This window comes from Odocoileus virginianus, chromosome 1, assembly GCF_023699985.2.
Source record: "Odocoileus virginianus isolate 20LAN1187 ecotype Illinois chromosome 1, Ovbor_1.2, whole genome shotgun sequence".
NCBI lineage: Eukaryota > Metazoa > Chordata > Mammalia > Artiodactyla > Cervidae > Odocoileus > Odocoileus virginianus.
This window is the reverse complement of record NC_069674.1, coordinates 86,910,732-86,923,024: the sequence shown is the minus strand read 5'-3', so window position 1 is coordinate 86,923,024 and position 12,293 is coordinate 86,910,732. Positions and strand designations below refer to the sequence as shown.

Below are 12,293 nucleotides of genomic sequence, written 5' to 3'. Positions count from 1 at the left end.
CAGAGGTAGCCGCATAGCCAAGCGGAAGCTGGTGGCACCCGGAGCGGCGGCCGCAGTCCGAGCTCCGCAGGCGGGAAGCACCCGGGATCGGGGAAGTCCCGGGAGCAGCGCAGCGCGGTGGCGCCTCCCTCACCCAAGGGGCCGCAGCGACGGTCACGGGGCGCGCCGCCACAGCGAGCGACCCAGGCCGGGATTTCAAACAGGCAGCCCAGGCTCCTCCTCCATTCGCGCCGCCTCACCTGCGGGCAGCGCGGCGCCGCCTCTGCTGGTACTGACGGCACCTGCGCCTCCAGTGTCCCCGGTCTCCGCCCCTCGCCCCCCGGCGCCAGGCCCGGGGCGCGCACCTGGACGTGCGGGGCTGCAGGAGCCGCGCGGCTCCTAGGGTGCTGTGTCTCCGCCATCGCCCCGGGAGGGCGCAGGTGGAGCAGCCGCGGCTACGTGGAACCCCGTCCCAGTTGCCGCCGGGTCCCGGGGACAGGGCGGTCCGCGCCCGGGAGGAGCCGCAGCCAGCCAGGCACCATGAACAGCAGCAGCGCCAACATCACCTATGCCAGTCGTAAGCGGCGGAAGCCGGTGCAGAAAACGTGAGTCTCCAGAGCGAGTCCTCTGTGCGGTGGTGGGGTGGGCGCTCAGGCGGTCGGGTGCGGGACGCTGCCGCACCCCGCCCCCAAATCCCCGAGGCCGGAGGATTAGGTCCCTTCCCTGTGCAGTCTGTGGAATCGAGATCCGGAGGCCGGTGGAGAAACCCAGGCCTTGGATTTTTCCGTGATTAGTGATTACATTTTAAAAATTGTGCCCCCCGTTCTCTGCCCGCCCCCCAACCCCTTCTCCAGTGCACCCTTTCACACCTCCAGCCATTTGAAGCGCTGTTCACTGTGCTGTGGTCCTAATTTGTTGACAGCTCTCCTCTGCCCTGTGGGGCTGGTGGATTAGTTAACCTAAGCCCGTCTTGAAATCCCCTTTCACATTTAATATCCTCCTCTGTTAGGTTAGAGGACGGTCACCATTCTTACTCCTCCTGGTAGGGCGAGATGCTTTAAATAGCTAAACACGTGCTGTGTGCAAGAAAGGGGCTGAGTGCCTCTGAAGGTATTTTTTGGTTCCCTGCAACTGGCTTTCTGTTTTACTCTTATTTACTTATTTGGCAGTAATTTTGTAGCGCTCAGTGTGAACATATCAATAAAATGTATAGAGGTGGTAGCAGCTTTGAGTGAGTGTAGTAGCCAGGATACAGTAGAAGATTTGTATTTTAAGTCATCTTTTGGGGGAGATTTATCACTTTGGAGGTGGTTTTAGGGTCTGCAAATGATTTGGAGATGGAATTATTGAAACAGACGTTTTCATTCTTAGCATCATTCTCTTAATTCCCTTTTCCCTCTACTTCAAAGTTTGGTCAATTCTGATAAAGTACAAACTTAGGTTTGTTTGTTTTGGTGGGATATTTGTGTGATTATGGCAAATACTTTAATTTTTTTCAGAAAAAAAGAAAAATCCGTGCTTAACACAGATTTACTTTTGCGAGTTGGCTATGTTCATGTGTTTATTCCTAATTATTATCCTTGAGTTATTTTACTTCACATTTTTCAAACTTTCATAAACAATTTTAAGAACACTTTAAACGGTTACTCAGAACAAATCAGAAGTGTGCATGTGGCTTAAGACTAAATTTAGGTCACTAATCCAAACCAGAAAAATTGCAGTTTAAGATTAATATTAAAGACCCGTTTAAAGGTTTCAGTATTCTGGGGTTTTAATTTCCTTTTAGAATTTCAGTGATTGCAGTCCTTCAGATCTAGACTTGGCATTAACAGAGGATATTCATCTATAAATAGACTGATTAAAATTTGGAAGACTTACCCTGCAGCGTGGTTGACATTAGGAATACTGTCAAGTCAGCAGTTTTTGTCTTGGCAATTCTGTTGCCATTGGTTTACAATACTTGTGTTTTAGAGAATGGCTTCTTATAAAAAATATGCTTGTCTAATTTGACTTTGTCCTTGCTGGTTATTTAAAATTGAAAGGCATCACAGACACCTCTGTGTATTTTAGTTAATTCAATAGTACACTTGGCATAATGTATAGTATATATATATGTATCATGGGTTTTATTTGTATAGTTAAAAAACCTGAGAATTGGTAAGTTATTGCATTTCAGGAAGTGTGTTACACAGGACCTAGACGACTTCAATGAAATGCTTTAATTTTTGTATTCATTTTAAAGTTTAACATTTTGGGCTTTTGTTAACATTTTATTAAAGATTTTCCCTTTAAACATATTGCACATTTTCTTTTTTTTTTTTAAGATGTACCTTTTATTATTTGATCTTAGCACTTAAATATGCTAAGACTTTAATATATTTGTGTTTAACATCTCCTGTAATACAACCAAAGCATTTCCACATTCACCCTTATTTTATTTAGTTAGTAGAGATGTTTATCAGATCTTTACTGAGCATGGGGCATGGCTTCTAATCCTACAAACGCCTTAAAATGTCACTGCTCCATAAGAAAAGCCTAGTGCTAACATTTATAGAATCACGGGAAGTTTATAAATTGTTTTTAACTGAGTGAAAAATGATGAACTTAAAATGCAGTTAGAGTCCATTTCAAGAATGGAGCCATAAACCCAGGATTAAATTTAATGTTTTTTTAAGTTAAATTACTAGTTTATAATAATAGACACTCTAATATGGTGGCACATTGTCAGAAAAATTCATCTTGTTTGAGCTGAAAATGATATTAAGATCTGTTTAACTTTGACCCTGTAAGTGAGCCACTGTATTTTACTTAGAAGAAAATACATTGTACCATAATCATAGAACTATTAATAAAATGACCATTTAAAAATAGAAGTCTATAAAATTTTGGAATCAACTGGGTGACATCATTTTAACCTGAAGATCTCCCTGTCTTCGATGGTATTTATTAAACAAGATAAACTCCCCCTAGTGGCGAAGACCAACTTTCAAAATTATCATTATTGATAGTACAAAATGATTTTAAACGTGTTCAGTTTAATCCCACTAAAGTATCTTGTGCATAGTAGACACTCAATAAATGTTTCCTTTCTTTTTGGGGTAATGGAGGGTAGAAAATTAAAGGACCTGAAGCATCCCTGAATCCAATCTATGTTCTTAAAGAGATTTTCAAAGATATCTTAGGAATAGGTTTTTCTGTTTCCTTAAATGTTCCTTAAAATAACCCTGCTCAAAAAAAAAAAAAAAAAAAAAACCTTAAATTTAAGAAAAAGCAGTGTTTTTACTTAAACCCCCTTCTTCTTTTATCAGTATTTTTCTTTGGTGGTGAAAGACCTGCTATTCATTTAATTACTTTGTATCATGAAGATTGATGAAAAACACAGTACTGACTTAAGAGTCTGGATTCCGCGCCCTCCCCCCCCCCCAATGAAAATAACTTTGGATGTGTTTTTGTAGTTTTTAAGCTTTATTAATCCATAAAAAGTTTTAGTGGTACTTCAGTTTACCGTTTCTGCAGAAAATTAGTGCTGAATGTTGGCAAATAATAGGTGTTGACTAAATAAAATCTACACCTGAAAATGATATCAACAGTAGTGATGATCAAAGCAGCCTTCATGAAGTGTCAGAATTAGAAATAGCTCTCACCCTTTAGTTTACCCTTTAACTTTGGTAACACACTAAAACAGTAATAGAAAAGCAGTCTCTTGCTGTGTTTACAAAATTGCTATTCATTCTATCTGAACTAAATGAAACTCAGTTATATTGATGCCTACTTAGTTGAATAAAATTTTGCAATGTTTTCTTGAAAATGTTTGATATAAATGTACTATGATACAATTACCTAAGTAACTTCTAAAAATAAAAAAAAAAAGGTCTTTTTAGTTACATGCTTATTTCTCCACTATTGTTTTTCTTTCAAATATCTTCCTTCAGATAGTTTACAAGTAGTGGCCATAGAGGCTCTTACATGTTGGAACTATGAAATAAATGAGTAAAAGTGATTAGCTATAGGTAACCTATTTAAGGAGAAGGAAATGGCAACCCACTCCTGTATTCTTGCCTAGAGAATCCTGTGGATAGAGGAGCCTGGTGGGCTGCTGTCCATAGGGTTGCACAGAGTTGGACACGACTGAAGCGACTTAGCGTGTGTGCATGCACTGGAGAAGGAAATGGCAACCCACCCCAGTGTTCTTGCCTGGAGAATCCCAGGGACGGGGGAGCCTGGTGGGCTGCCGTCTATGGGGTCGCACAGAGTCGGACACGACTGACGCGACTTAGCAGCAGCAGCAGCAGCAACCTATTCAAAATAAATGATGAAAAAGAGGAAACAGTGAGATATAAATTGAAAAACACTAGTTCTAAAGTAAAAGGTGCAGTCTGGTTTCCTTGCTTCTGTTGGTCCGGGCAAGTGATTGATCAGTAAGGCAGGGCAGTCCACACCCACACTGCCACTCTCACAACTAAAATTAGCAGGAAAAAAGTGTTTTGTAATCTGTAAAGGCTGCTAATGATAGAGATGAAACAGAAACTCTTAAATTTCATTCTTAAATACTTTTATCCTACACTGTCACAGAATAACCAGTTCTCCTGTGAAACAGTAAGAGGCAGTCTACGAATATGTTCTCAATTGTGGGTGATGACATGTGGTTCTCCACTAGTGAAAAACTTAACATAGCACGTGCTTATTGATGCACATAATTAAGACAGTTACTTAGAAATTAATACCATGCAAATCTTTGACACCAGTACCTTTCTATTTCTACGCTTCTTTGAAAATGGATTTTTTTGCATACTGGTTTAATGTGACAAAAAATTCCTCTTTGTTAGTGTTTACTGTGACACAGGCATACACAGTACTCTGCAGACTTCATTTTATTTCATTTTTATCGTAGTAATATGAAAAGTTTTTATTATTATTTCAATTTTCTCTATAGGGACCTAAGGTTCAGATTCACAGTTGTTAGGTAGTAAATGAAAGGCTTAGTTTGAATATCAGATTCCAGGTCTTTTGGCTCCAAAGCTTGTGTTTGTTCCAACTTCACAATACTGTCCAGGTGAATATGTTCAGTGATGCGTATGGTACACCCGTATATGGAGATTTCCTTATCATGCTCACTGTTTTTTCTCAAATGGGGTTCTGAAATAAATTACTCAACATTGCCCCTACCTGATGGTGTACTGGTTTCACGCCATATGTACATTCATGCCCTGTCTTCTTAGGTTCCTTTCCTTCTATTTTCACTGAGGTACTACCAGCCTCACCTCCTGCAAGACACTGTTTTCAGTGGCAGCCTAGTAGTCCCTTCTGCTAATGTTCTGTAATTTATTTTGAGGCAAAAATTTTTTCTTTCCAATCTTTAAATACTTCAAGTAGTACTTCAAAGAATATCCTTGAGTTTTGTGAATTTCTGTATGAATTTTTAGTTCATTTCTTTGGGAAAAATTCCTGTAAGTGGAAACTTAGGGTACAGAGATATGTAATTTTAAGGCTGAGCCAGATATTATGCTCTGAAATATACTGTCAGATTACAAAAAAATATATATTCCTATTGGTAGTCTGTAGGAAAGCCTATATCCTTGCATTTTTGCTTTACAAATATTAATTGTCAACTTCATAGGCAAAAAAGATGGGGTGGGCAATTGAACTTCTATGTTGAGATTGTATGTGTGGAATAATAGTATGTTTGCAGATTTTTCTATTAGAGATGTCTTTTACATACTAGTTTTCTTTGTCTTATGTTTTCAGTTTGCTCTTTCACCTTATTTTTAATGAAAAACTATTTTGAAAAGTATTCATTTTAAACAACACATGTACATTAAGAAGTCAAAAATACATGTATAATGTTAAGTTTGGCATACTAAGCATTATCTGATGATCTTTTATTGTGATAGTTATGGTTGTCAGTGCTATTTAATGTCTTCTTCATCCTCCCAATATAGTTTTATCACAATTTTGGATTCAATTCACTTGCAGTGTTTCATTATTTTTTAAACCATATATATTGTTTACTGCTGAGTTAAGTGATACACTCTGATTACATTTTCCTTTCTGTTCTCCATTGTCATCGATTTCATTGTTTACCTATTTTTCGTCTTCATATTGTTTATATCTGGGTTTAGCTATGTCTTTGCTTAATCCAAGACAGATTTTGTGTTTCTGTCTCTGATTTCCTTGTTTGACCTGGTTTTCTGGAAGAGAAGGATGGTTGCAGAAAGCCATGTACTCAGCCTTCATGGAACTGGAAGCGATTTACCTATCTCTTAAGACCTGACTGAGAAGCCACATCTCCATGAAACCTCCCCCCTTTATTCTACCTATAGCTGAATCTTACCTTCCTTAACTCTTCAGCATAACTTTTAAGGCACCTACATTATTGAACAATACGTTATGTTTGATTTTTGCCATGTTATAGAGTGTATCTTCTCCTAGTAAGAAAGACAAGGTCTGTAAATATAGGTGTATTTTCTTTGTCTTTGTAGCAACCACAGCTTCCTAGTACCATGCACAGTGTAGATATCTGAGACTATTTATTAATTTAACAATTGTAAAAATTTTCATATTTTAGTGCTTTACATGTGGTAGATGTATTCTATATGGGTTCCAAGGAAAATACATAGAAAAAAGTGCATATTCAAAACAGAAGAGGATAAAGGGATCATCCTTAGTTTTTTGTGGGTTTTTTTTTTTTTTTTTTTTTTTTTAGGATTTTGGAAGTAACAGTGGTTTCCAGGGCGTATTTCATGTTCTGGCTTCCATTGTTAAAGTCTTGTGCTAAAGATTACATGCTGTTTGTACCTTATCCCTGCTTCTTAAGCATAGCAGAAGCAGGAAAGGGAAGAAGCCATCATAGCTATAGTGTGGGAACAGGAGAGTAACTGAGAAATTCAGACTCCTCACAACTGCCAGTCAGAATGCTTAGAAGTTTTTGTAGACCTTTTTTGCCTCACATAGGGAAGTAGATATCCAGCTGTATTGAGCTTAATGTGAAATCTGAGTTTATTCATGTCATAGATTCCCCTCTCCAGTATCACATTAAGCATATAATTTATGATGGCAAATATTCAACATTTAGAGATAAATAAGTATGCACTGAAGCCATAGGGAGGAAATGAAGAATGAATGTGTTTGGAGCTGGGCTTAATGGAATACAGTAGAGACATTTATCGAGAAATACTTCAATATCCTAGCTGTTGGAATGAGAGTCATACCATTGTATATGCAGAGAAGGGATGCTCAGAGTTCTGAAAAACATGAACTTGAGGACATTCAGGTACAGAGACTGGAAATAAACAAGTTATTGGTAAGTAGCCTGAAGCAGTGGGAGTAGATTAAATCATCCACAGGAAAAAGCTAATAGAGCAGACTCAGTCCTGTGATAGGTAATCTCCGTTAGAAAATATCACCTTAATCTCCTCGGATTACTGAAACTGTCTTTGCATGTCATTTTGAGGTTTTATGGTAAATGTCACATAAAAATATGAACATCTATGATTACAGTACTTTATGGTTAAACTGGGTCCTTATGTTTTTTTTTAACTGTGTTTCAAATACTGAGTACAAATTATGAGCCTAAGAGACAGTTTAGCTCGGGATATTAAAAAGGCTTTACAAGGAGCATGCGAGCTGGCATTGGACATACCACTGGGCCTGTTACACCAGTACTTACGGCACGCACGGCTTCTAAAGCGAAGCATGGCATGCAGTCAGCTGAAGGCTTGCCTTCACAACAGTTTTGGTTTACAGGCTGGGACAAGATTTTTGAGGTTAAGGCTTAAAAAAAAATAATAAATCAACTCCTTTACATGATCAGCATCTACCATCTTTCAGAAGATGTCTGAATTCAAAATATCTCAAATCCAATCTTTTGGAGACATTTATTTATATTTCAAATGTTAGCCTTTGTTTAAATAGATGGTTGGCAGTATGTTTTGGCATAGGTTTGTAGAGAATACAGAAGTAATACTTGCATAACTCAAGTCAAGTGTGATTGATGTAGAATTACTCTCTATTTTTACTGTTTGGTGCATCTTAAATAGGTATAGATAAGTGTGAAGTATTTTCACAAAATAGTTGTGAATATTTCTCACAAAATCAGTGAAAAGGTTTGTCAGATCTGTTCCTTCAGCTTTAACAACAGTGGATCTGAAATGCCAAGTCCAGTAGGTACTTTTCAGCCCTGACTTTCCTTAGTAACTTTGTGGATTTGACTTTGTTCTGTGACCTGCAAAATATTCTACCCTGGTTCTTTTCCTGTCTGCCTTATTGATTCTTCTCTGTCCTCTTTTTGCCCACTGCCTTTCCTCAACTTTATACCTAAATGTTGACATCACTGAGGTCTATCCTTGAGTATCTTCTCTCTGTTTGGCATACCTTCCATTAGAAAATGTGGTTGTTATCCCAAGCTCCAAATCCCAGTCATTTGTGACCTCTCCTCGCCAATTTTTTTACCCCCATAACTCCCTATACCTAGGAAGTCAGCAAGTCAGTTTGGTTGAGTGACCATTTGAGTCTGGCTATGTATGAGCTTTGTGGTGGATTCAAAGTGCTGTTAAAAAAATCTCAAGCCAGGCCATCCTTACTACCCCATAATCACTCCTTTTGGTCAGGCTCCAGTCGTTTCCTTTCTGGAGTCTTCTGATCATCAGCCATCAGTTGAGAGTCCCCTTTGTGTCAAGTACTATGCTGAGCATTGGAGATACAAAATGAGAGGTTTACATCGTAGTAAGAGTAACACATGAGTATATGCAACATAGGTTGCATAACACTTAGGAAATTTGATCTTCTGCTAAATATTCCAGTATGTGCATAATAATACATTAATACTGTGGACAGTTTGCAGTGCATAAAGAAATAGTCTCTGCTAGTGCAGGCCTGACTTCTTCAAGGAGCCAGTACTAGACAGGCAGCAATATCACGTGTAGAAGCACCGCTGAACCTCTTTCTCCAACTGTTCTGTTATTCCTTTCTGTGTCTTAGCAGCTTGTCTTGCTTCAGTGTTTGTGTTACTGTCTTCTCCTCAGTGTTTTATAACCATTACTGGAAAGCTCCCAAGAGCACACAACTGGATTTTATTTTCAGTTGTGGGAACTGCTGTCAGCCCAGAATACTCCCTCGTGGAATGGCTATTGAAGGCACTTGCATAAGATGCACATAGTACCTAGTCGGATGGGAGGAATCCAGTAGGAGCGGGTCAGGGAAGACAACAAACATGATCTAACGGAGCAGCACTTCGCAGCTGCTGTGACAAAACTGGGGGTGCTGGGGAGTAAGATGTATGAGAACATCAGAGTGCGTATGGTGACTTAAGTCCTGTCTGTGCTCTGGAGAATAACAGGCAAGGAAGGTTTTGCCTGGGGGGATCAGAGGCCAGAGGGAGAGTTGGGGGCCATAGAAAGATCAAGAGGGGGTTTCGTTTGTTAGGTTAAGGAATGTGGACTGTGCAGAGCTGCTGAGTGGTTTGGATCAGAGAAGAGAGAGATTTATGTTTGAGAAAGGACTGGCTATATTGTGATCTGTCCTGCATCCCATCCCCTCCATCACCAGAGTCAGGGCAGCCCAAGTCTGGTCATGGAAACCCCAGCTGAGAGCTGAAGCTGATTTCCCGATACCAAGGGCCAACTTCACACCATCTCTGGGGGAAACCTGCTGTTTCCTCTTTGAAGAACTTTTTTATCAGATGCCCACATGACTCACTCCTTCACTATATCCTTGTCTGTGCTCAACCATCGCATCAAGAGACCTTCCTTGCTGATCAAAACCAGCACTGCATCACTCCTTCCTTCCTTATCTCGCTTTATGCTTCTTCTCAACACTTACCAGCCTGGAAAGTTATGTGCTTCTTTCTTTCTTCCTTCATTTATGTATTTTGGATCCTCCCATGGGAATGTCAGCCTCAGGAGAACAGGGGCTTTAGTATGTGTTGTTCACTGCTCCGTCTTCTGGGTGTGGCGCGTGGTGGGTCGTCAGTATTTGTTGAAGGGAGTTGGCCCTAACCCGCTTCCCCTCGTCTCTCTTGCACTCTGCGCTTCTCAGATAGTTCCTCTCACTGTTCACCATTTCTCACTTGTGCCACCTCCTGAAATCCTGTTCACCTTTCAAGGTTCAGCTCATATGCCTCCTTTTGTATAAAAATCTTTTTTCAAGCAGTTGCTCACTGTCCTCAGCTCCTGTAACACTTTTTCAGTAGAGAGGAGAAGCATGTTTTCTGGGACTGCCCAGGACATGATAGGTGCAAACAAATGTTTAACAGGCGATTGGTTGGTAGAGAATTATTCAATGAGGTGGACATGCATTATAAGTAAAAGTTGAAATTCAGTTGATTAATTGGAGAAATGCAGTAACTAGATGTGACTTGAGTTTCATTTTACATGTGATTAGGGAAAATAGCTAGAGAGATAGTCACCCATTTCGATTAGGTATGGAGTTATGCACAAAGTCTGGAGGAAAGTATCTGTGACTTATTTTGTATCTATGCCACTTTACCAATTTTGCACTCTTACTTTTTGTAGGAATGACATGAACTATAACAGAAACAAAAAGAAATAGACAAGTTCTGAAGAAATTACCCATTAGGGACAGTGTAAAAAATATGCTGAAGTTTCATATTGCTTTCTATCATATTCTTACATGAAGTATTACTTCTTAAAAAAAAAGTAATTACTTCTTCATGTTACTTCATGTAACATTGAAAACATGTTATCTAGAAATGTTTTGATTGAATCAAATTAATAGCATTATACTCCAGCCAATTTATCTTTTTTAAAATACTGTAATTTGAACCATCAAAAATACTTTGTCTTCTCCAGTAAAACTGGAGGAAGAAGTCTTTGTCTTAAGAATGCTCTTAATATTCTTTATTTTTTCTGGCAAATGGAAGGGTGCAGAGACATGATCTAAAAATGACTTTGTTTTTTTAATGTCTTCTCTATATTTTAACATTGGGTATCTGATGATCTGTAAATTTACTTTCATGGATTTCTGTTATGAAATCCTGGGTAAGGCCTTTGTGTGAAGTTTGGTTGCTCATTTCTGAATTCAAGGTCTACTCCTAGCCATCAGTATCTTTTCTCTCAGATGAAAATCATGCTAAATGTTGGAATTTCATTGGATTTTCTAATTGAGACACAAATTATGTCATAAAGATAAAATTTGCCAGTAATTGCTGGTAAACAGTTAACCTTTAATATTTGTCAGTCAACAAATAACAACTGAGGTCAAATTTTTCTTGCCTTAATGTTGGAGGACCCCATTAGATGGCTGGAGGACCCTGTGGAGATGCAGGAATGGCTTTGAGAAGTTCTCACTGACAGGATGAAAAGTGTTTAATACAGGAAACTGAGAGTGATGAAGAAACAGCTTTTTAAAGGTCATTTCTGTTTATCTACAACCTAAATGATGCCAAGATGATTCTTGTGAAAGACAGCAAAGGAGGCATAATTTTACATAACTTATGGAAGATTTCTTTCTTCCCCCTAACAATGGCTGTGTTTGAGAGAGAAAAAAATCCTAGAAGATTTGTTAATTGGTGACCATGTACCACAGATGTATGAGGTGTGGAAGAGGTACTTGGCATTGTCCTGTGATGGGTTCATAATTTAAGTTTACCTATTATTTTTGTTTTTCTTAATTAAGATGTGAAAGAAGCATTTTGAAAAGATTTACACAAACTTGCAGTAGGTTTTAGATGTTTTGTTAGAAAAATAGTTGAGGCGATGTTATTACGTGATAAAAATGTTTGCTCTCTAGATTTTCATGTATTTTATGGAATTTTGTTTGTTTTTCAGTGTCAAGCCAGTCCCAGCCGAAGGAGTCAAATCAAATCCTTCAAAGAGGCATAGAGACCGACTTAATACAGAACTGGACCGTCTGGCCAGCCTGCTGCCTTTCCCACAAGATGTTATTAACAAGCTGGACAAACTCTCCGTTCTGAGGCTCAGCGTCAGTTATCTCAGAGCCAAGAGCTTCTTTGATGGTAAGACAGAAGGATTTAATTTTTCTATAATCGCTTACCAAGTATTTATGTTGCTTATAGCTATTAGCGCTTCTGTGTTGAAAACTAAAAATTAGCCTTATGTGAAAAAGTTTTGTTTATTGCTGTAGAATAAAACTTTGGTAGCAAAGCCTAATTTTTAATATTTCTAAATATCAGTTTTTCCTATTGCTTCATCAAATAGATGCTGCCACTTAAAGGATACGTTATGTCATTCTTTGAAAATTATAACACATGTTAAGTATGACACTTTCCGGTTCTTCTCCTTCCAACTCACATTTTTAAAGTCTTTTTTTAATGGAAAGAATGAGACATATTAACTACT

At 38.8% G+C, this 12,293-nt stretch overlaps 1 protein-coding gene across 1 annotated transcript in view; it reads left to right on the top strand.

The window, feature by feature from the left end:
* Nucleotides 1-500: 500 nt before the first annotated feature.
* AHR (aryl hydrocarbon receptor) overlaps nucleotides 501-12,293 on the top strand; it is a 48,618-nt gene continuing 36,825 nt past the window's right edge. Inside the window, exons 1-2 of the mRNA XM_020879124.2 lie at nucleotides 501-584; nucleotides 11,763-11,950. Of these exons, the coding sequence (XP_020734783.1) occupies nucleotides 520-584; nucleotides 11,763-11,950 (253 nt within the window). The 5' untranslated portion in view covers nucleotides 501-519. The remainder of the gene's footprint in view (nucleotides 585-11,762; nucleotides 11,951-12,293) is intronic.